The sequence below is a fragment of the Panulirus ornatus genome, chromosome 40 (genome assembly GCF_036320965.1).
Source record: "Panulirus ornatus isolate Po-2019 chromosome 40, ASM3632096v1, whole genome shotgun sequence".
Taxonomy (NCBI): domain Eukaryota; kingdom Metazoa; phylum Arthropoda; class Malacostraca; order Decapoda; family Palinuridae; genus Panulirus; species Panulirus ornatus.
Window position 1 is genome coordinate 14,268,249 of NC_092263.1, and position 25,850 is coordinate 14,294,098.

General features: G+C 38.4%; 1 protein-coding gene across 7 annotated transcripts in view; it reads left to right on the plus strand.

Annotated features, from left to right (window-relative positions):
* LOC139761443 (uncharacterized) overlaps positions 1 to 25,850 on the plus strand; it is a 173,652-nt gene that overhangs the window by 54,826 nt on the left and 92,976 nt on the right. For 4 of the 7 annotated variants that reach the window (XM_071685655.1, XM_071685656.1, XM_071685654.1 and 1 more), the window contains exon 5: positions 2,104 to 15,541. The exons of the other annotated variants lie outside the window; for them this stretch is intronic. In XM_071685655.1, coding sequence (XP_071541756.1) covers positions 2,104 to 3,972 — 1,869 coding nt within the window. In that variant the 3' untranslated portion in view covers positions 3,973 to 15,541. Of the gene's footprint in view, positions 1 to 2,103; positions 15,542 to 25,850 lie in introns of those variants that run through there. 7 annotated transcript variants of the gene reach the window in all.

A 25,850-nucleotide genomic window follows, 5' to 3' on the forward strand; every position in this document is an offset into this window, starting at 1 on the left:
CATCCCCAACAGACTTCATACTTGCCCCTCTTTCCAAAACTCTTGCATTTACCTCCCTAACAACCCCATCCATAAACAAATTAAACAACCATGGAGACATCACACACCCCTGCCGCAAACCTACATTCACTGAGAACCAATCACTTTCCTCACTTCCTATACGTACACATGCCTTACATCCTTGATAAAAACTTTTCACTGCTTCTAACAACTTGCCTCCCACACCATATATTCTTAATACCTTCCACAGAGCATCTCTATCAACTCTATCATATGCCTTCTCCAGATCCATAAATGCTACATACAAATCCATTTGCTTTTCTAAGTATTTCTCACATACATTCTTCAAAGCAAACACCTGATCCACACATCCTCTACCACCTCTGAAACCACACTGCTCTTCTCCAATCTGATGCTCTGTACATGCCTTCACCCTCTCAATCAATACCCTTCCATATAATTTACCAGGAATACTCAACAAACTTATACCTCTGTAATTTGAGCACTCACTCTTATCCCCTTTGCCTTTGTACAATGGCACTATGCACGCATTCTGCCAATCCTCAGGCACCTCACCATGAGTCATACATACATTAAATAATCTTACCAACCAGTCAATAATGCAGTCACCCCCTTTTTTAATAAATTCCACTGCAATACCATCCAAACCTGCTGCCTTGCCGGCTTTCATCTTCCGCAAAGCTTATACTACCTCTTCTCTGTTTACCAAATCATTTTCCCTAACCCTCTCACTTTGCACACCACATATACATACACAGACATATACATACATACACATGTATGTATATGTATATACTTGCTACCCTCATCCATTTCTGTTGCCACCCATCCGCACATGAAATAGCACCTCCCATAAGGCATCACTGTCAAACCTGTTATATTCATTTTTATGAAATCTACACAGATCATCATTATCATAACACTACTTTGCAAAGATAAGAAAGGCAGTTAAGATATGAAAAAGATTTTTTGGTACTATTAATGTTGTTTTTATCATTAATAATTATTACTGTTTTTGTTATTAATGTTATTTTTTCTTTAGTATTATCATTATGTTATTTCCTTATCCAGTCCACTGAATATTTCTGTATGTCTGTAGGGAACTTGCTTTGATTTTGGGGCCTCATTCATTTAGTCATGTATCCTTTTGTGAGCTTGAAGTTTTGTATATAGAATATTTGAAGGCAAACTAATTTGTGATGAAAACTTATGTACTGAGAATTGTTGTAGCAATTATAACATAATGTTTTTTTTTTATAGCTGCTACTACCCCAATATGTCCAAAGAACAAAAACTGAAGTAGATCACTATTGAATACCTTGAAACTTCTTTCACTGTATGTTGGTTTCAAGTAAGTGCTTCTATTGGATGCGCTAAAGCTTCTTTATAAAATGGACAAAAGCATTTATCTTGCATTTATTTTGTACAGAGAAGGAACATAGCTTTTGTTTTTTATATTGCATTATGCATTAGTGAGGGATGATCATGGGAGTAACTTGTTTGCTCTGTCTATTTTAAATTTCCACAAAAGATACTGTAATGTTCATATCAGAAAATTTTACACTGACAGCAGGAAATTTTTTGTTTAGAAATAAATCCATAAAAAGATATTATGTTACTAATGTTATAATGCATTGTGTCTAGGAACATGTTTATATTACTTGAAGTTTTGAATGTGTAAGGAATATCAAATTGCAGTTGAAGTGAGATACATGTTTTGAATTTTTTTTGGATTTTTTACTGTTAGATGCTGAATATATGTTTCGATTGTGCTCATATTTCCAAAAGCATGGAGTGATTCATTGAAGACTTAAGTAAGTACTTAAAATTTTCATAGAAAAATGGACTGGCTGGTGCAGTAACTTGCCTAAATGAAAAGACATCAAACTAACCATTTGAGGATATTAGAAGAGAACTGAATTTGAAGGTTATGGGGCAGAGAGAGGAAAGGGAGGCAGGATATGGACTTGGTGGTCATAACTCATGGCTGTGGCTATATGGGCTTAAGTCCATAGCTAGATGCTGAGAAAGATATAGCTGATTTTGCGACCATCTATAGCAGCCTTTTTGTTTTCCCCGTAGGTGGCGGACTTGGAGAGGAAGTACAAGTGCGCGTGGTGCGGGAAGGGCTTTAGACTCTCCGTCCATCTGAAGGATCATGTAAGGACCCACACTGGGGAGAAGCCCTATCAATGCCAAATATGTCAGAAGGATTTCACACAGCGGTCTAATCTGAGGACACATCTCAACAAGATCCACAAAGAACAGCTGGCTTATGTAAAGAACCGAAAAGGCAGAGTGCCTAAGTTTCCTGTGAAACATGAATTTTTATCTAGTCTGGTTTCTCCCACTGGTAGTGGCAGTCTTCCCCACACCTCTGGGACAGAAATGAAGAAGCTGGTATTTGCTCCAGGTGATCCAAAACCTATCCTCCCCAAGCCTCATGGCACTGAGCCTTCTGTTATGCCTTTCCTCTCTAAAGAAACTGTCAGTTTTTTACAAAGGGATGATTTAACTGTTCTTTACAAGGATAAAGGTGCAAGTTTAGAACCAGAAAGAAGAGTGTCTATACCACAGCTGATATTGCAGCAGCCGCATCATGATAGTGAGCCAGAAGTATTTACTGGGGAGTCTCAAATGTTTCCTGTTGATTCCAATATTACTGAACTAGATGCTAACCCCCCAAATAAGAAAGACCCAATTGCACAGCCATTGATATCTAAAGAAACTGCTATTAAATCACCCCAAAAGGAGACACTGCTTAAAGCTTTACTGCTTAAAGGCTCAACAGTGGGTTCAGTGTCTCAAGGTGAAGTTTCAGGAGTTATGCGACAGGTTATCACATCGTCTCTAACTTCCCCTGTAGCACCTTCTCATGTCCCATCAACTTTGTCTGCTGGTCAAGTTCCATATACTCTCCCCTCTTCTGTAGCAGTATCACTTACCTCTCCAGTTTGTAGTCCTCCTGAAGAAATGCTTCAACCAATATTTGTCATGGACTCCACAAAGGGTTTGTCTCCAGTACTGCGGTGTTCTCGTGATGTGACTGTTTCTCAAGCAGACCTTCTTTCTCCTGGAAACAAAGGAGAATCATTTGTAGTGATAGAAGCATCAGGTATGGCACCACAGGAATCTGTCGCAGCAACAACAGATTCTCCAGATCAGCCACAGATAACTGATGAGATGAAAATTTTGCTTCAAGCTGTTCAAATTCGAGTTTCTCAGGACCAGGGTCAGACAAGCACACCAAGTAGTCCCTCAGTCACCGTGAAACCAAACACTCAAGGCTCTACTACAACAACCTCCTCTGGACCAGTTGTGAGTCACACACTTGCCGTGCCAACTCCATCGGGACCTCCATTGGCCTCGGACACTGCACTGAGACAACGTATATCTCGTATGTTGCATGATAAAGACTCATCAAAGAAAAAGAATCCCAGTCACACTGCAGTAGTAAAGAAGACAGATCATTGTCCTGATGCGTTACATAGACAGAGTCTTGTTAGGGAGCAAGAATCTATATCTGCACAAAGCAAAGCACCACCAGACAAAGGAAGGCCCTTACCTCTTTTACGGCAAATGCCTTCATCACATATAGCCACTTCTCATCCTTCATCACTTCCTCCTCCACCTTCACTTTTTTCTTCACCTCCCCCACCCACCACTTGTACTTCTAATACTACTCCTACCACACCACCTACTCTTACTCCTCCACCCCCTCTGCCTTCTCCCACCTCTCCTCCTCTTACTCTCTCAATACCCACTTCATCAATTGCTCCTCCAGCCTTTATAGCCATATCTACCACATCTGCTACAGAAAAGAGGAGACCTGGATTCCACATACCATCAAACAGAACAAGCTACAAACCCTGTGACAAACCTGCTGATAAAGTAAATCTTAGGTCAAAGGGAAGTCATGGTGAAAATGAATCAGTGCCTGATCATAAATAGATAGTTAATGAAAATTGGTAATAGTTTTATTAATATGTCATATGAAGACTCAATGCAGTTTGCAGTCCTTTTATTGTCTCTTGAATAAGGAAATGCAGATCTTTTATAGTTTCCTGTGCCTTTATTTATCATTTCACTCAGTCTCAAATGCCATGAATATAATATGAATCTTTGTAATTGGATGAATTTGGTCTGATTATATATATATATATATATATATATATATATATATATATATATATATATATATATATATATATATACAGACAGAAATTTAAGAAGTTATTGATAGAGAATGTTCAAGCGATGGGGTACCATGAGTGTAAAACTTCCTCCCCATGCAGTACAAATAGGTCATTATGGATGAGTAATCAACACACACACACACACACACACACACACATATGTATATATATATATATATATATATATATATAGAGGTAAGGTCACAGTATTTGCTGATAACCACAAAGAAAAATGAAATTTGATAAGTCCCAAGTGCACTGGGGACTTACTGTTTCATTTTTCCTTGTGGTTATCAGCAAATATATACATGATTGTTGGCTCTTCCTGCCTGTAGTTACACTGTAAGTGAAAAGTCCCCTTTGGTGAGGCTCATTTATCATCTGTCGATGAAATGGATTATTGGTATCACAGGACTTCTCATTCAAAAAAAGTCCACCATTTGCCTTCTGCTGGAAATAGTGCAGCCTTGGAGCTGCAGGAGCTCCTTGAAAAGGGGTCCTGGAGTCAAACCAGCACCCTTTCAATAAAGGCATTGTAGGAAAATATTAAAAATGATATACTGTATGTATGACATATATGTATGTATATATTTTCTATATACTTACTTCATGCCCTAGGAGCCTCTTCTGTCTTTATGAAGCTCCTGCAGCACTCAAGAAACCAGCTACATCCACTGCTCGGCACGAGAAGTCATGAAATGTACTAATGTGCTTTTATCTGTGTGCAGAGAGAGCAAGGTGTCTTCTTTATAGTAGGTGGTTCTTAGGCATGAAGGGTCTTGGGATATGGTGGAATTATGTTTGCAATGTAGTAGGGATGGGTGATGCTCGAGAGTGTATTCAGGAAAGTTTGCTTTATGTTTGTCTGGGAAGTGTGGCTTCTGATGGAAATATGTCTGGAAGGGTACTTGCTTAGTGCTTGTCAAGTTGTTTCGATGAGTATATATTTTATCTTTGTCGAATTTGTTGGGGGTGGATCTTTGAGCTGACGATGGTAGCTTTTTATTTCTACTTGTGGTTTGCTAGTCAGCTCTGGAGTGGTTTGGATGGGAGGGGTTTAGTGCTGTTGCTTTGAATGATTGCAGAAATTGTTGAGTTGGGATTGTATTGGGAGGATCTTTGTTTCATTGTGCAGATGTTGAGTGTTTGTGGTAACTAGGCAGCCTGTGACTGTTGTGAGAGCACTACTCTGTGTCCTTTGCAGCTTTATTATGCTTGCTTTTGAGAAATTTGGATCAAGCTGTAGGCTGGTTTAATAGGTTGCAGATATTGAGAGTTTGCAAGCTGGTGACATTGATTCAGTCCCTGATCACCAATGTCCCTATGCCCACCGTGCCAAATGTCTCTCATCAAATAGTGCTGCTCCATCAGACGCAGCTGCACTAAGTGGTGTCACTTCCACTGCACATTTACTTTCATCCATTAAAGACTACTCAGAAATTTGGAAATGCAGCATCACTCAGATAGCAGCTCCTACAACACCCTCACAAAGCCCATTGTCTCCAGCCCAAACACCCCACAAACAACAGTTCAAAACACACTCTTTGTCGTTTAAAGCAAACCCCTCTAGAAATGCTGTAGAACCTTAACGATGAAATGAGATATTGCAGCTGAACACCAGTAGCGTCAGAAATGCACAGAAATACTCACCCAACTCAGAGAACACAATGTTTGTAGAGCCCTCATCCAAGAAACCAGACTTGCATCCTGATCTACCCTCCCAACTTTCTACAACTACACAACCATAAGAAAATGCAGTTAACAAGGACAGGAAGGAGGACTCATAACACTCATCCACCGAACCATGCCATTCTGCAACTCTGTTAAAACTTCAAAACAGCTCACAGGCAGTGACAATATCCAAGAAAGACAGTCCATAAAAATGAAACCCCACAGTCCTAACTACAGCATAATCAGCACTTGCATACCAACCCCCTCACCTCTCTCTCTCTCTCTCTCTCTCTCTCTCTCTCTCTCTCTCTCTCTCTCTCTCTCTAATTATCCCCATTTAGTATACTGTAATTGTAATTATTTGTTATCTGCACAAAATTGGAGACAGGCATTAATTGCAGAAATATTGATAATCCCTATTAATCCAAAAAAAAATATATATCTGCATTCCCACACAAACACAATTAAAGGCTCTGTAATCATTAACTACTTAAGAATTATCAGTTACCAATGTAATGTATGATATTGTAAATAAACCCAGAAAAATGCAAATTTGGGCATTTACGATCATGAAACATTTTAGAATTGTAATATACTAATTCTTGATAATTTTATATGAAAATTTTTTATATGGATGTTGATGAAACCTCATCATTGTAAGGGAAATTTATTTCTGGGAGAGGGGATTCTCTAGTATCAGCAAAATCCTATCATGTGACAAGGCATTCATCCCAGCTGTTATGGTTAATATAGAGTCATTTATGTTGATGTACTTGTGTGTTTTTTAATGTGTGTATGCATATTTATTTGTACAGTAGAGGGAGGGAGTTCTTCACACATGGGGCCCTATCTCTTGAACTTTATCTGCTATTGTGTGACTTTTTCCAGTTCAGATAACTTATTCCTTTCATCCACTCCTTTGTTACTTTAAAAGTACTTATTTACATCTTCTCTCATAAGTTTCTTGTTATGGCCTCTGCTTGCTTTGTCTGTCTGTCTTTTGAAGAATTGATTGTTGTCAGCATCATGAGGCTGGTTTAGCAGCAGCATTCACAAGTGTATTACTCAGCTCGTACCATTCATCCACTACTGTTCGATAATAAAGGTACTTCTTTTCTAACAAGTTTATTAGTGGCCTATAGTTGCACGGTCTTTGCATTTTTTGAAGAACTATTTGCTGTCAACATCAGGCTGGTTTGGAAACCTGAAATTGGTGACATATTCCTCCTTTTCTCTTCCTTTTCCATGATGGGCAACTTTGTGGACTCCATCTTCTCAGTTTTCTTATTTCATGTGCCATCCTTGTTGCCCTCCTCTGGACTTTGTTATTTTTTTGTGCTTCCTTAAGTGCAGTGACCAAATCTATAATTACGTATTTATGATTGAGAATTTGTAGTTTACTATTTGTATTGTATATAGAGGGAGTTTTGCACTTGTGGGGGCCCCATCTCTTGAGCATTCTCTATTGCCATCCAGCTTTTAGAATTTCTGTAAGCTGTATACATTTACCATGTATTCATTTATTTTGTTCCAGTCATCCAACACAACTCAAAGTACTTCTTCCCATCTGAGTATGTGTGTGTAATTTTCTCTTTGTATCTTGTGTTAAGGGAGTTTTACACCCATGGGGCATCGTCTCTTAAACATTCTTTGCTGTCATGCAACTTTTTTAATTTTTGTATTCTCTCTGCATTTACTGTGTCATTTATTTAATTCCAGTCGCCCACCACTTTTGTCAATAACTATAAGAATATTATTTTACATCATCAAATGCTTTGCTTTAAATCATATTATGTCAATTGGTTGTTCTTTCCCTACAACTCTTGAAGAATATTCACTGTCTGCCTTTGTCAGTCTGTTTTTGTTTTGAAAACTTAAAGATTGTGGTCATTTCACCTCTCACCCTTCTGTCTTCCAAGATGGGCAAATTCAAGGCCTGTATCATACCTCTATAACTTGGCTCTCTTAATTCTGGTACCATATTTGTTGTTCTCCTCTAGACCTTCTGTATTAACCCTTTGAAATTCTTTAGATGTGGTGACCAAGCTTGAGAAGCATATACTTGTTTAGGCCTTTTGTAAGATCTGAAATGCTTATTAAGAATTTCCATATCCATGAACTTGAATGCAGTTCTGACATTTACTGGCAGACAGTTGGTCTCTTTATACATTCTCCTGAGATGGGGCTCTGTTGACAGATTAGAGATGATGTTGGGTCCTAAGACTTTCTCACACATGGATTCCTGCAGCTTATTTCCCATTAGATGATACTCTTATCGAGGCCTTTTTTGGCTGTGACCTATTCTGTGCATGTGTGTGTTTGTGTAATTACCCATTTGTATTTTATGGGGTGGGAATTTTACACTTGTATGGTCCCATATTTTGAACATTCTCTGCCAACATATGACTTAGATTTCCATATGCTGCAGCTTTGTGTGACTACTATTTCTTGCCTCATCCATGGATGGCAAATTTGTGGTCCTTAACTCCTCACTGTAACTCAACTTTTTTAATCCATGTACCACCATTTTAAGCCCAATTCTGGACTATTTCAGTTAGTTCCTTGTGCTTCTCTAAGTGCAGTGACAAGACTTGAGAAGCATATTCTAGTTTGGTCATATGTAAGTTGAGAATAATGTGTTGAACATTTCTTTACTCTTATATTTTGCTTCATTTCCATGATAACTGTATTTGTTCCTTCTCAGTCACATTGACAGTTTGCAGGTTTTTTCTTTGAATTATCTGAATGCATTTCTACTTTTACCACACTAATCCGTGGGTTTGATATTTCCTACTAGCACAAACAACCTCAAATGGTCTTACTGGTCTAATAATGTTTGAATTCCTTTGTATGCTTATGTGCTTTTCAAATATTTGTCAGCAAGCAGCTTATCCCAACATTTCTTCTGAGGTAAAGTTCTGGTGACAGTTCAGGTACAAAGGTCAACATCCAAATCCTTCTCACTCACAGATTCCTGGTCACTTGTTTCCAGCCACATAATATTTCTCATATCCCATTCACATTACTTTCCATTTACTTCAGTTGCATGTCGCCATCCACTTTCGTACTGATTTAGGAGGTTTTCTAGGTTCCCTTGCTGCACGTCAGTATAATTCTCATCGTTTTTTACTTCACTCGTGAACCTTGCCATCATCAACAAACATATTCAGATGCGAGTCCAGTCCTTTTTTAAGGTCAACATAGATCAAGAAGAGCATTGGCTCATGACCTGGTGACCCCAACTCATTTCAGGAAGGCTCGTATGACATACTTAATTCATTCCCTTCCACTGATTAGATTTTTCTGTCCACTGAAGGAGTCTTCCCCCATATTCCTGCCAGAAGTAGTAGCGTCTTTACCAGCACCCTCATTGGTAGTGTCAGTTGCTTTTATACCTGTCCAGGAATGCACAAACTTCCTTTCCATATCCCCAGTCTAGAATGGAGCTCACTCTGAGAAGTCTTAGACCTGTATTGCATATGATCTTTTCCTAGATTCATGTCCTTTCCCACTTTGGTTGTTTTGTCTTTGCATGTAGTCTTCCATTTGCTTTTTGGTTATTTAATCTATTGTTGTATAGACTGCAGTTGTTAGAGAGACCAGTTTGTAGTTCATTGTTTTTTCTAACGAGTGGCATTATGTTTGCCTTTTTCCAGTCCTTTGACACGTCACCCTCTTTCAAGTTGATATATGTGTGGATTTGTTTGTTATTACCTATGTGTATGGTAGGGTATGTGAGTTCTACACTTGTGGGGCCCCACTCTACAACTCTTAAACTTATGTATGCTGTCTTTGTTCACAGTTTCATCTCTTCATTTGTTCCATTTATCCACTAATCTTTTATTATTAAAGTACCTCTTTACAAAGTTTCTGACAAGTTCCCTGCTTAATTTCATATTATGGCCTCTTGTCGTTCTGTCAGTGTCCTTCAAAAAACTGTTCACCGTTTGTCATCAAAATGGTTTAAAAACTTAATGGTTGTGATCAGGTCACCCCCTTGCTCGTCTCTTCTATTATAGACAGACTTATGGCCTCTTATCACTAACTGCAACTCGTCTACCTTAATTCTGATACCATTGTTGTTGTCATCCTCTGAGCCATCTCTACGAGTTCTTTGTGCTTCTTTAAGTGTGGTGACCAAGCTTGAAAAGCTTATTCTGGTTTTGTCTTAATATAAGATGTGAATAGTTTACTGAATATTTCCATATCAGTGTACTGGAATGCATTTTCAATATTTGCCAGTGGACAGTTTGTTTCGTTTGAAATTCTATAAAGTGGGCTGTGGTAACAAATTAGATTCATTGTCAACTCCCAGGTCCCTCTCACACACAAATTCCCTCCTCTTATTTTCTAAGAGATAATATTTGTAGTGAGTCATATTTTCACCAAGTCCCATCTTCAGTTCTTTGCATTTATGTGGGTTGAATTTCATCAGCCTTGTATCAGACCAAGTTATGAATGTCTTTGTATTGTGAGTGCAGGAAAATTGAATAAGTGTTCAGTGTTTTCGGTGTGGAGATTGCATGTTTGGATTGAGAGGTCTTGTGATATATTGAATCATTGTTTGTAATGTTGTGTGTTGGTGTGTATGTTACATGTATCATCTAGAATGATATAGAGAAATGAATATAGTAATGATTATATCCAATACTATTGTCATAACTCATGGGTAAAGCCATCATCTGCTCCAAAGGGCAGGATCACTTAGTATTAGCCATTGCTTGTCATCGTCCTCTTCTATCCTGTTGTATAGTACAGCTGACATCCCAGAAAAATCTAAACTACAACACAAGAATTGAAATGGAGTTAAGAGGGGAATTTCATGTAGAGTGATATAGAGAAATGAATATATTAATGATTATGTCCAGTACTATTGTCATAACTCATGGGAAAAGCCATCATCAGCTCCAAAGGACAGGTTCACTTAGTGTTAGCCATTGCTTGTCATCTTCCCCTTTATCCTGTTGTATAGTACATCTAACAAATTCCCAGAAAAATCTAAACTATGACAGATTGAACCAGGGCATGTGAAGCATCTGGGGTAAACCATGGAAATTTTTGTGGGGCCTTAATGTGGAAAGGGAGCTGTGGTTTCGGTGCATTACACATGACAGCTAGAGACTGAGTGCGAACGAATGTGACCTTTTTTCGTCTTTTCCAAGCACTACCTCGTAGGGGGGGGTGCTATTTCATGTGTGGCGGGAATAGATGATGTGCAGCGGGAATAGATGAAGGCAGCAAGTATGAATATGTACCTGTGTATATATGTATATGTCTTTGTATGTCTATGTATGTATACGTTGAAATGTATAGGTATGTATATGTGTGTGTGGGTGGGTTGGGCCATTCTTTCGTATGTTTCCTTGCACTACCTCTCTAATGCGGAAGACGGCGATTAAGTATAATGAAAAAATAGTATAACAACATAGGAATTGAAAGGGAGTTAAGTAGGGAATAAGGATTGGGAAGAAAGAAGGCTCATTCACAGGCCTTTGTAGAATTGAAATAGCTTTCTGTGAGTGAGAGAAATGAGAATGTAGTTGAAAGGAGTTTGTAGTATTATGATAGCTTTCTATGAGTAAGAGAAATGAGAATATAGTTGAAGGGAGACTGGTGTGCAACTTTCGAACTTTTTGTAAAGAATCAAGTGTGAACAGTGGGTTGGGAAGAACTGTTTGGGAGAAACTCCCCCTGGCACCATCAATTTGAGATGCCTGTCTTGGTCATATCTTTTTTTTTCTTGCATTAGTCCTTAAATTATTGCATTTTGATCTTGTGTACACCAGACTATGAAAACTACAACTTTACTAATACAAAGCGATTATATTGAGGTAGTTGTTACTGCCAGTGTGGTAATGTTTACAAAATATAACAATTTGAGATGCTGTTTTTGGTCTTGCACTTTTTTAAACGTGCATATGTTCATAAATGATTGTTCTATAATTATTTGAACACCAAATGATAAATTTCATACCAACATCACTGGTATGAAGTGTTAAGATATATAATAAAGAATACATGATAAAGCTTAATATAATATGGTGTTATATGTATTATAATGTATTATATGATATATAATTTATAATGTATAAAGACGGACAACGTAACAAAGCTAAGTAACCTTACCAGCTTTTATTTGAAAGTGCTTATATACAGGCTGGTCTGAGCCAGACCACCATGGCAAACCATGCCTCACAGTAAATTCACTAGAAATGTCAATGCATTTGGTCTATCACAGTCACAAATTGTTCTTTCTATTATTTTTTTATTTTATTTTTTCATTTATTTATTTATTATTATTATTTTTGCCATGTCCATGTAGTGTTTGCACTCTGTTTTCCTAGTTCTGCTCCTAAAACCTGTGTTTGGGTCTTGAGATTTCAAAATGGTTGGTGAAATTGCAGCAAGTATAGGAATATGAACACTTTGTGCTTAGTCGTACACTATGATTATCACTTTGTTTTTATGATTATATGGGTGGTAGGCATCTTGATGGTAATCTTTACCTTGTATTGGTATCATGGATATTTTTACCATTGTGAGAGATATATTGTCTCAATATTTCCTCCGATTTGTTTTTTCAAGGTACTCAACCTTGTAGCATGGTGGTCATGCAGGTTGTCAGAGTAAAACCCTTAGAACTTCTTTAGTACTCATTTTCAGGGCAGTGACTGTTGCTCAGGCAACTTCAGCAACAGAATCTTTGAATTAAAAGGAAGAAAATATAGAGTGAAATTTAGACCTTTCCTGTTCACCCAATTTGAAAATATACCTAGCACTGTTCAAAATAGTTGGAACTGTGAACAAGAAGGAAGGGGATAATACAAAATTATAATAGGATGTAACAGAGATGATGTTATTGTTTTACCCATAGTGAAATTTTTTGTGGAAAATTGATGGAAATTATTTGGTAAGCAGTAATAAGAGCATATAAGTAAAGGGCCAAGGCAGGATGCTGCTAAACAAGAAAGTGGTTCAAAATGATATTGCTAGATAAGGAAAAGGTCTTAAAGCCACTTGGCAAAGGAACAGTCCAGAATGGAACTAATAGATAAGGCAGCAGAAGAAAGTAGTAATTGCTAGGTAAGGAAATGGTCTAGAGGGGTAACTCGTAGGTACGACAATGGATTAGAGGGAAATTTCTTGGAAAGGATTGGATATAGGGTTGAAACTGTTAGGTAAGAACATGGCTCTTAGCTTATAACACTAGACAAGGGAGTAGTTTAAAGTACAATATCCCTATGAAATCTTCCCAAAGGTTTTAAAGGAAAAATAAAGCTGAAATGTAATGCATGGATAAGACTCATTTTGGTTTTATTAGTGTAATACGTAACAGTTTTGATGGAAAACATGAGTGTCGTTCATATCTTTACAAAACCTTACATTTTATGGGCTTCTGTACTCCACACTAAATATTTAAGTGTAAGGACACCAAAATGTTTTAGCAGATAAAGACTTGGGCCTTACTTGTATGTTTAGTTTTTTTTTTACACCAGGACTCTGCTTTTCCCCAAAATACTGTTTTATCACTTTTTGTTTTAGAAAAAAAATTCATAGATAACTATAAAGAAAAAATCACTCGTTTTGAATGCTGCCTGTTGATGTGTGTTTATGCCGTATTCACTTTTTTTTGCTGTTTGTTTGTTTTTTGTATTCATTTAAGGTCTGTTAATGTCAGAAAAAGTTCTTCAAGTGTAAGTGCTGTAAATGTGACAAAAGGATCAAAAAATGATGTAAAACTATCATGATGAAAAGAGACATCTTCATGAAATATGGACTGGAATGTATTTACCACATATTGATTTTAAAGTTTTTTGTAACAGAGGAAATCTCTACTAAACTAGAACAAAAAAGTGATAGCAATCCAAATATTTAAAAAGTGTTTGTGAGGGCCTCAGTACTGTATGACAAAATCGCCACATTCTTTGTTTACTGTCACTTACCCCACCCAGACGTGTTGCCTTTCTGCCTTATATATATATGTGTGCATTTTAGATCCAGTTTGTCTGAAAATGTTCTTTTTAGTGTTATTGAATGAGATGTAACCAAATTATTAAGAAAAAGGTACATTTTGGATGTTAAGCATTGTAAAGTGGATCAAGGCAGATGAGTTCCTGATGGACATTGGATTTGATTTGCAGTCTCTGCTAATTATTTTTGCAGTTGTTGTGGCAGATAATTCTAAATAATCAATCAGTCAGTTGGTCCTGATTTACATTAGTACTGGGACATACATATATTTCCTAGTACTTAATGATATTGTGATAAAAAATTATTTTTTTTGTTTATAATGTGTACATTTACATTGTGTATCATCTGTACTGTATCATTAGAGCCACTACTGATACCCCTGTGAAGCCTTCATATATTGCTCATATGTAAGAAATAATGCTGACAGAATGCATCCTCATTTTATGATGCCATTATGTCTTCATTTAGAGCCGGGTGCTAAACAAAGTCCTGTTTTATTGAGATCCAAGATATTTTTGTAAAGTTAGAGATAGGAAGGAAGGGTGGATATGTTTTACCCATAGTACAGTGCATACTACATTTAAAAATGCTTAGTGCATTGTATTGCATGCAAGACATGCAGTTGACAACCTAAAATAATTTTGACAAAATAATATGTCCTGCTTCAACAATTATTATGGAAGAGGTTAGATTGCTTTGGGTAGGTAATGTAATTGATATTGGTAGAATTAAGCACCTTTTGCATCCAGCTATAGCAATCCCATAGTGAAAGGCAAACTACTGTGAAAGAAATGGATTTCCCTGAATATGACTCAGAGGTTAAACTAAGGAACAGTTTCACAGAAATGCACTGAAATGTGCAAAAGGGAAAAAAACGAAGAGTAAAAGGCTCAGCACTTGTAAGCAGACATGGACCACATTGGCTCTTAACATGTTGAATATTATGGTTAGAGGGAATGACCAATCTTTTGTTAATGCAGCACAAGAAAAAATTATGAAGGGGTATTTACTTTGTTGATGAAAAGACACAACAGAAGATTTAGATTGAGATGAAACGTAGTAAATACACAAGCTAGGAGCTGTTGTAGAATGTAGGGTATGGAATGAATTATGTTTATTTATTTATTATACTTTGTTGCTGTCTCCCGCGTTAGCGAGGTAGCGCAAGGAAACAGATGGAAGAATGGCCCAACCCACCCACATTCACATGTATATACATACACGTCCACTCATGCACATATACATACCTATACATTTCAATGTATACATGTACATATATACACAGACATATACATATATACACATGTACATAATTTATACTTGCTGCCTATACTCATTCCGGTCGCCCAACCCACCCACATACACATGTATATATATATATATATATATATATATATATATATATATATATATATATATATATAGAGTTGTGCGCAGGAGGGTGGATGTGCTGGAAATGAGATGTTTGAGGACAATGTGTAGTGTGAGGTGGTTTGATCGAGTAACTAATATAAGGGTAAGAGAGATGTGTGGAAATAAAAAGAGCGTGGTTGAGAGAGCAGAAGAGGGTGTTTTGAAATGGTTTGGGCACATGGAGAGAATGAGTGAGGAAAGATTGACCAAGAGGATGTATGTGTCGGAGGTGGAGGGAACGAGGAGAAGTGGGAGACCAAATTGGAGGTGGAAAGATGGAGTGAAAAAGATTTTGAGTGATCGGGGCCTGAACATGCAGGAGGGTGAAAGGCAGGCAAGGAATAGAGTGAATTGGATTGATGTGGTATACCGGGGTTGACGTGTTGTCAGTGGATTGAATCAGGGCATGTGAAGCGTCTGGGGTAAACCATGGAAAGTTGTGTGGGGCCTGGATGTGGAAAGGGAGCTGTGGTTTCGGGCATTATTGCATGACAGCTAGAGACTGAGTGTGAACGAATGGCACCTTTGAAAGCTAGAGACTGAGTGTGAACGAATGGCGCCTTTGTTGTCTTTTCCTAGTGCTACCTCGCACACATGAGGGGGGAGGGGGATGGTATTCCATGTGTGATGAGGTGGTGATGGGAATGAATAAAGGCAGACAGTGTGAATTGTGTGCATGGGTATATATGTATGTGTCTGTGTGTGTATATATATATATATATATATATATATGTACATTGAGATGTATAGGTATGTATATTTGCGTGTGTGGACGTGTATGTATATACATGTGTATGGGGGTGGGTTGGGCCATTTCTTTCGTCTGTTTCCTTGCGCTACCTCGCAAACCAGGAGACAGCGACAAAGCAAAATAAAATAAATAAATAAATATGTCTGTATATGTATATGTATGTATACATTGAAATGTATAGGTATGTATATGTGCATGTGTGGGCATTTATGTATATGTATGTGTATGTGGGTGGATTGGGCCATTCTTTCGTCTGTTTCCTTGTGCTACCTCGCTAATGCGGGAGACGGTGACAAAGTATAATGAATAGATAAACAAAATATATATATATATATATATATATATATATATTATTTTATAGATATATATTATTTTATATATATATATATATATATATATATATATATATATATATATATATATATATATATATATATATATATATTATTTTATAGATATATATTATTTTATATATATATATATATATATATATATATATATATATATATATATATATATATATATATATATATATATATATATATATATATATATATATATATATATATATATATATATATATATATATATATATATATATATATATATATATATATATATATATATATATATATATATATATATATATATATATATCTTTCTTTCTTTCTTTTAAGCTATTCGCCATTTCCCGCGTTAGCGAGGTAGCATTAAGAACAGAGGACTGGGCCTTTTTTGGAATATCCTCACCTGGCCCCATCTGTTCCTTCTTTTGGAAAATTAGAAAAAAAAAAACGAGAGGGGAGGATTTCCAGCCCCCCGCTCCCTCCCCTTTTAGTCGCCTTCTACGACACGCAAGGAATAAGTGGGAAGTATTCTTAATCCCCTATCCCCAGGGATAATATATATATATATATATATATATATATATATATATATATATATATAACACTATGGCCTATAGCAGTCTTAAGCATTTTCAGTTATCGTCATTTACTTGCTACACAACAAAATCCCTTATGTGAAAATTTGCCAATATGATTTTGATGTTAGAACCCTCTAACTGCCCAATATCACTTTTATCCTTGGTATTGAAATTGTGAAAAGATTATCCACAACAGAATCAAGCAAAGGATCCCACTCTTACCCACATAGTATGGCTTCAGGCCCAAACATTGTACCACCACACTACTCACTGGGCTCACACAACATATCCTAGATGGACTCAACCAGCTACACCCCTCTTCCCACATGGGACCAGTGGCAATAGACATCAATAAAGCATTTGACACTGTCCCCTGACACATCTTCACACAAAAAATATTTGATACCACCCTCCACAAGTGACAAAAATGGTTAGCCAATTTTATAGCCAGCCACCATGCCAGAGTCACTTAAGTGGCTTCACATCAAAAACATGTAAAATCTACAATGAAGTTCCCTAAGGAGCAGTTCTTTCTCCAACTCTCTTCAGTCTCATCCTAGATGACCTTCCATCACCTCAGGCAAACCTCAGCATGAAGGTCCTTTTGTATGTAGATAACCTCAAAATCGGATCACAAAACCCTGACACTGCAGTAGCAACATCAAACATGCAGTGCTAAGTCACACAATAGGAACATTGGCTCACCTGGAGTAGAATGTCTACATTGCCACAGAAGTCTTTTGTTATTATTTTAACCCCGGATAGATGCAAATCCAGCTCACACCCTCCTGTCACCTTGAATGAACAATCACGCACAATCAACAAAGCATCAGTTATTCTAAGCATTCATATGACATTCATTACCCATCCCAATGACATCAGCATAAAGCAACACACATAGTAAATTCCCTCAGAGCACTTACTAGCACCAGATTTAGATAAAATGAGTCCCATAAGAACCTCTACAAACATTTCATCCATTCCACTCCAATGTATGCTTCACCTACCTGCTTTTTCATCCTTTCAAAATCAAATGTAACAATGCATCATAGCACAAAATAGAACAAAATCAAGTATAACAGTGCTCCATACCTGCCAAGCAACCCAAACACTTAACACAGACAGAATGAAGCAAAGATCCTTTCATTACTTCCCACTTGAATATTCTTGGCACTCAGTTCTTTGTAACCCCCCTTACCCCTGCCCACCCATCTTCTCAATAACTAACCATGAACCCCCAGGTAGAAATGAAAAGCTTTTCCTTGCCTAACATTTCAGCAGCCTTTGCTTGCAGATCCCTCCACCTCCTGATATATACAGTGATGAAAAACTCATGCACACTGTAATAGCATTGACAACCACTTAACAGCTATCCTCCAAAATCATTCTTAAATTGCACTTCACCAGACGTACACCCATCAAAAGCCACAATCCCGAGACAGACTTGAGACACAATTTTCTCTCTGTTTTCTGGCCTAACCCACGCCTACAACACGACAAACACCATTACAACATACCTTTGAACCCTCCATGTACACAACTCAACTACCAGAACTAAGACAACAACTTATTACTCAGTTACCTTGTAGGCTTTGCACATACATGCCCACATCACCAGTACATAGACTCTATGATCTATGGTCCCAAGCAGTCGGCCAGTGGCTAGTTTCCTAGGCCCTGCAGGAGCCTCGTAGAAATAGAAGGGATATATATATATATTCTTTTTCTTTCTTTTAAACTATTCGCCATTTCCTGCGTTAGCGAGGTTGCGTTAAGAACAGAGGACTGGGCCTTTGTGGGATATCCTCACCTGGCCCCCTTCTGTTCCTCCTTTTGGAAAATTTGAAAAAAAAAAAGAGAGGGGAGGATTTCCAGCCCCCCGCTCCCTCCCCTTTTAGTTGCCTTCTGCGACACGCAGGGAATACGTGGGAAGTATTCTTAATCCCCTATCCCCAGGGATATATATATATATATATATATATATATATATATATATATATATATATATATATATATATATATATATGGAACCATGGAAGCAGAAGTGGATCATAGGGTGGGGTAGGGGGCGAAAATCCTGGGAGCCTTGAAGAATGTGTGGAAGTCGAGAACATTATCTCGGAAAGCAAAAATGGGTATGTTTGAAGGAATAGTGGTTCCAACAATGTTGTATGGTTGCGAGGCGTGGGCTATGGATAGAGTTGTGCGCAGGAGGATGGATGTGCTGGAAATGAGATGTTTGAGGACAATGTGTGGTGTGAGGTGGTTTGATCGAGTAAGTAACGTAAGGGTAAGAGAGATGTGTGGAAATAAAAAGAGTGTGGTTGAGAGAGCAGAAGAGGGTGTTTTGAAATGGTTTGGGCACATGGAGAGAATGAGTGAGGAACGATTGACCAAGAGGATATATGTGTCGGAGGTGGAGGGAACGAGGAGAAGTGGGAGACCAAATTGGAGGTGGAAAGATGGAGTGAAAAAGATTTTGTGTGATCAGGGCCTGAACATGCAGGAGGGTGAAAGGAGGGCAAGGAATAGAGTGAATTGGATTGATGTGGTATACCGGGGTTGACGTGCCGTCAGTGGATTGAATCAGGGCATGTGAAGCGTCTGAGGTAAACCATGGAAAGCTGTGTAGGTATGTATATTTGCGTGTGTGGACGTATGTATATACATGTGTATGGGGGTGGGTTGGGCCATTTCTTTCGTCTGTTTCCTTGCGCTACCTCGCAAACGCGGGAGACAGCGACAAAGCAAAAAAAAAATATATATATATATATATATATATATATATATATATATATATATATATATATATATATATATATATATAAGGTAAGTTTGAATGGAGAAAAACTGGAGGAAGTAAAGTGTTTTAGATATCTGGGCATGGATCTGGCAGCGGATGGAACCATGGAAGCGGAAGTGAATCATAGGGTGGGGGAGGGGGGCGAAAATCCTGGGAGCCTTGAAGAATGTGTGGAAGTCGAGAACATTATCTCGGAAAGCAAAAATGGGTATGTTTGAAGGAATAGTGGTTCCAACAATGTTGTATGGTTGCGAGGCGTGGGCTATGGAGAGAGGTGTGTGCAGGAGGGTGGATGTGCTGGAAATGAGATGTTTGAGGACAATGTGTGGTGTGAGGTGGTTTGATCGAGTAAGTAATGTAAGGGTAAGAGAGATGTGTGGAAATAAAAAGAGCGTGGTTGAGAAAGCAGAAGAGGGTGTTTTGAAATGGTTTTGGCACATGGAGAGAATAAGTGAGGAAAGATTAACCAAGAGGATATATGTGTCGGAGGTGGAGGGAACGAGAAGTGGGAGACCAAATTGGAGGTGGAAAGATGGAATGAAAAAGATTTTGTGTGATCGGGGCCTGAACATGCAGAAGGGTGAAAGGCGGGCAAGGAATAGAGTGAATTGGATTGATGTGGTATACTGGGGTTGACGTGCTGTCAGTGGATTGAATCAGGGCTTGTGAAGCGTCTGGGGTAAACCATGGAAAGTTGTGTGGGGCCTGGATGTGGAAAGGAAGCTGTGGTTTTGGGCATTATTGCATGACAGCTAGAGACTGAGTGTGAACAAATGGGGCCTTTGTTGTCTTTTCCTAGTGCTACCTCGCGCACATGAGGGGGGAGGGGGTTGGTATTCCATGTGTGGCGAGGTGGCGATGTGAATGAATAAAGGCAGACAGTGTGAATTGTGTGCATGGGTATATATGTATGTGTCTGTGTGTGTATATATATGTGTACATTGAGATGTATAGGTATGTATATTTGCATGTGTGGACGTGTATGTATATACATTGTGTATGGGGTGGGTTGGGCCATTTCTTTCGTCTGTTTCCATGTGCTACCTCGCAAACGCGGGAGACAGCGACAAAAAAAAAATATATATATAAAATGGGTATGTTTGAAGGAATAGTGGTTCCAACAATGTTGTATGGTTGCGAGGCGTGGGCTATGGATAGAGTTGTGGCGCAGGAGGGTGGATGTGCTGGAAATGAGATGTTTGAGGACAATATGTGGTGTGAGGTGGTTTGATCGAGTAACTAATGTAAGGGTAAGAGAGATGTGTGGAAATAAAAAGAGGATGGTTGAGAGAGCAGAAGAGGGTGTTTTGAAATGGTTTGGTCACATGGAGAGAATGAGTGAGGAAAGAGTGACAAAGAGGATGTATATGTCATAGGTGGCGGGAACGAGGAGAAGTGGGAGACCAAATTGGAGGTGGAAAGATGGAGTGAAAAAGATTTTGAGTGATCGGGGCCTGAACATGCAGGAGGGTGAAAGGCAGGCAAGGAATAGAGTGAATTGGATTGATGTGGTATACCGGGGTTGACGTGTTGTCAGTGGATTGAATCAGGGCATGTGAAGCGTCTGGGGTAAACCATGGAAAGTTGTGTGGGGCCTGGATGTGGAAAGGGAGCTGTGGTTTCGGGCATTATTGCATGACAGCTAGAGACTGAGTGTGAACGAATGGCACCTTTGAAAGCTAGAGACTGAGTGTGAACGAATGGCGCCTTTGTTGTCTTTTCCTAGTGCTACCTCGCACACATGAGGGGGGAGGGGGATGGTATTCCATGTGTGATGAGGTGGTGATGGGAATGAATAAAGGCAGACAGTGTGAATTGTGTGCATGGGTATATATGTATGTGTCTGTGTGTATATATATATATATATATATATATGTACATTGAGATGTATAGGTATGTATATTTGCGTGTGTGGACGTGTATGTATATACATGTGTATGGGGGTGGGTTGGGCCATTTCTTTCGTCTGTTTCCTTGCGCTACCTCGCAAACCAGGAGACAGCGACAAAGCAAAATAAAATAAATAAATAAATATGTCTGTATATGTATATGTATGTATACATTGAAATGTATAGGTATGTATATGTGCATGTGTGGGCATTTATGTATATGTATGTGTATGTGGGTGGATTGGGCCATTCTTTCGTCTGTTTCCTTGTGCTACCTCGCTAATGCGGGAGACGGTGACAAAGTATAATGAATAGATAAACAAAATATATATATATATATATATATATATATTATTTTATGGATATATATTATTTTATATATATATATATATATATATATATATATATATATATATATATATATATATTATTTTATAGATATATATTATTTTATATATATATATATATATATATATATATATATATATATATATATATATATATATATATATATATATATATCTTTCTTTCTTTCTTTTAAGCTATTCGCCATTTCCCGCGTTAGCGAGGTAGCATTAAGAACAGAGGACTGGGCCTTTTTTGGAATATCCTCACCTGGCCCCATCTGTTCCTTCTTTTGGAAAATTAGAAAAAAAAAAACGAGAGGGGAGGATTTCCAGCCCCCCGCTCCCTCCCCTTTTAGTCGCCTTCTACGACACGCAAGGAATAAGTGGGAAGTATTCTTAATCCCCTATCCCCAGGGATAATATATATATATATATATATATATATATATATATATATATATATATATATATATATATATATATATATATAACACTATGGCCTATAGCAGTCTTAAGCATTTTCAGTTATCGTCATTTACTTGCTACACAACAAAATCCCTTATGTGAAAATTTGCCAATATGATTTTGATGTTAGAACCCTCTAACTGCCCAATATCACTTTTATCCTTGGTATTGAAATTGTGAAAAGATTATCCACAACAGAATCAAGCAAAGGATCCCACTCTTACCCACATAGTATGGCTTCAGGCCCAAACATTGTACCACCACACTACTCACTGGGCTCACACAACATATCCTAGATGGACTCAACCAGCTACACCCCTCTTCCCACATGGGACCAGTGGCAATAGACATCAATAAAGCATTTGACACTGTCCCCTGACACATCTTCACACAAAAAATATTTGATACCACCCTCCACAAGTGACAAAAATGGTTAGCCAATTTTATAGCCAGCCACCATGCCAGAGTCACTTAAGTGGCTTCACATCAAAAACATGTAAAATCTACAATGAAGTTCCCGAAGGAGCAGTTCTTTCTCCAACTCTCTTCAGTCTCATCCTAGATGACCTTCCATCACCTCAGGCAAACCTCAGCATGAAGGTCCTTTTGTATGTAGATAACCTCAAAATCGGATCACAAAACCCTGACACTGCAGTAGCAACATCAAACATGCAGTGCTAAGTCACACAATAGGAACATTGGCTCACCTGGAGTAGAATGTCTACATTGCCACAGAAGTCTTTTGTTATTATTTTAACCCCGGATAGATGCAAATTCAGCTCACACCCTCCTGTCACCTTGAATGAACAATCACGCACAATCAACAAAGCATCAGTTATTCTAAGCATTCATATGACATTCATTACCCATCCCAATGACATCAGCATAAAGCAACACACATAGTAAATTCCCTCAGAGCACTTACTAGCACCAGATTTAGATAAAATGAGTCCCATAAGAACCTCTACAAACATTTCATCCATTCCACTCCAATGTATGCTTCACCTACCTGCTTTTTCATCCTTTCAAAATCAAATGTAACAATGCATCATAGCACAAAATAGAACAAAATCAAGTATAACAGTGCTCCATACCTGCCAAGCAACCCAAACACTTAACACAGACAGAATGAAGCAAAGATCCTTTCATTACTTCCCACTTGAATATTCTTGGCACTCAGTTCTTTGTAACCCCCCTTACCCCTGCCCACCCATCTTCTCAATAACTAACCATGAACCCCCAGGTAGAAATGAAAAGCTTTTCCTTGCCTAACATTTCAGCAGCCTTTGCTTGCAGATCCCTCCACCTCCTGATATATACAGTGATGAAAAACTCATGCACACTGTAATAGCATTGACAACCACTTAACAGCTATCCTCCAAAATCATTCTTAAATTGCACTTCACCAGACGTACACCCATCAAAAGCCACAATCCCGAGACAGACTTGAGACACAATTTTCTCTCTGTTTTCTGGCCTAACCCACGCCTACAACACGACAAACACCATTACAACATACCTTTGAACCCTCCATGTACACAACTCAACTACCAGAACTAAGACAACAACTTATTACTCAGTTACCTTGTAGGCTTTGCACATACATGCCCACATCACCAGTACATAGACTCTATGATCTATGGTCCCAAGCAGTCGGCCAGTGGCTAGTTTCCTAGGCCCTGCAGGAGCCTCGTAGAAATAGAAGGGATATATATATATATTCTTTTTCTTTCTTTTAAACTATTCGCCATTTCCTGCGTTAGCGAGGTTGCGTTAAGAACAGAGGACTGGGCCTTTGTGGGATATCCTCACCTGGCCCCCTTCTGTTCCTCCTTTTGGAAAATTTGAAAAAAAAAAAGAGAGGGGAGGATTTCCAGCCCCCCGCTCCCTCCCCTTTTAGTTGCCTTCTGCGACACGCAGGGAATACGTGGGAAGTATTCTTAATCCCCTATCCCCAGGGATATATATATATATATATATATATATATATATATATATATATATATATATATATATATATATATATATGGAACCATGGAAGCGGAAGTGGATCATAGGGTGGGGTAGGGGGCGAAAATCCTGGGAGCCTTGAAGAATGTGTGGAAGTCGAGAACATTATCTCGGAAAGCAAAAATGGGTATGTTTGAAGGAATAGTGGTTCCAACAATGTTGTATGGTTGCGAGGCGTGGGCTATGGATAGAGTTGTGCGCAGGAGGATGGATGTGCTGGAAATGAGATGTTTGAGGACAATGTGTGGTGTGAGGTGGTTTGATCGAGTAAGTAACGTAAGGGTAAGAGAGATGTGTGGAAATAAAAAGAGTGTGGTTGAGAGAGCAGAAGAGGGTGTTTTGAAATGGTTTGGGCACATGGAGAGAATGAGTGAGGAACGATTGACCAAGAGGATATATGTGTCGGAGGTGGAGGGAACGAGGAGAAGTGGGAGACCAAATTGGAGGTGGAAAGATGGAGTGAAAAAGATTTTGTGTGATCAGGGCCTGAACATGCAGGAGGGTGAAAGGAGGGCAAGGAATAGAGTGAATTGGATTGATGTGGTATACCGGGGTTGACGTGCCGTCAGTGGATTGAATCAGGGCATGTGAAGCGTCTGAGGTAAACCATGGAAAGCTGTGTAGGTATGTATATTTGCGTGTGTGGACGTATGTATATACATGTGTATGGGGGTGGGTTGGGCCATTTCTTTCGTCTGTTTCCTTGCGCTACCTCGCAAACGCGGGAGACAGCGACAAAGCAAAAAAAAAATATATATATATATATATATATATATATATATATATATATATATATATATATATATATATATATATATATAAGGTAAGTTTGAATGGAGAAAAACTGGAGGAAGTAAAGTGTTTTAGATATCTGGGCATGGATCTGGCAGCGGATGGAACCATGGAAGCGGAAGTGAATCATAGGGTGGGGGAGGGGGCGAAAATCCTGGGAGCCTTGAAGAATGTGTGGAAGTCGAGAACATTATCTCGGAAAGCAAAAATGGGTATGTTTGAAGGAATAGTGGTTCCAACAATGTTGTATGGTTGCGAGGCGTGGGCTATGGAGAGAGGTGTGTGCAGGAGGGTGGATGTGCTGGAAATGAGATGTTTGAGGACAATGTGTGGTGTGAGGTGGTTTGATCGAGTAAGTAATGTAAGGGTAAGAGAGATGTGTGGAAATAAAAAGAGCGTGGTTGAGAAAGCAGAAGAGGGTGTTTTGAAATGGTTTTGGCACATGGAGAGAATAAGTGAGGAAAGATTAACCAAGAGGATATATGTGTCGGAGGTGGAGGGAACGAGAAGTGGGAGACCAAATTGGAGGTGGAAAGATGGAATGAAAAAGATTTTGTGTGATCGGGGCCTGAACATGCAGAAGGGTGAAAGGCGGG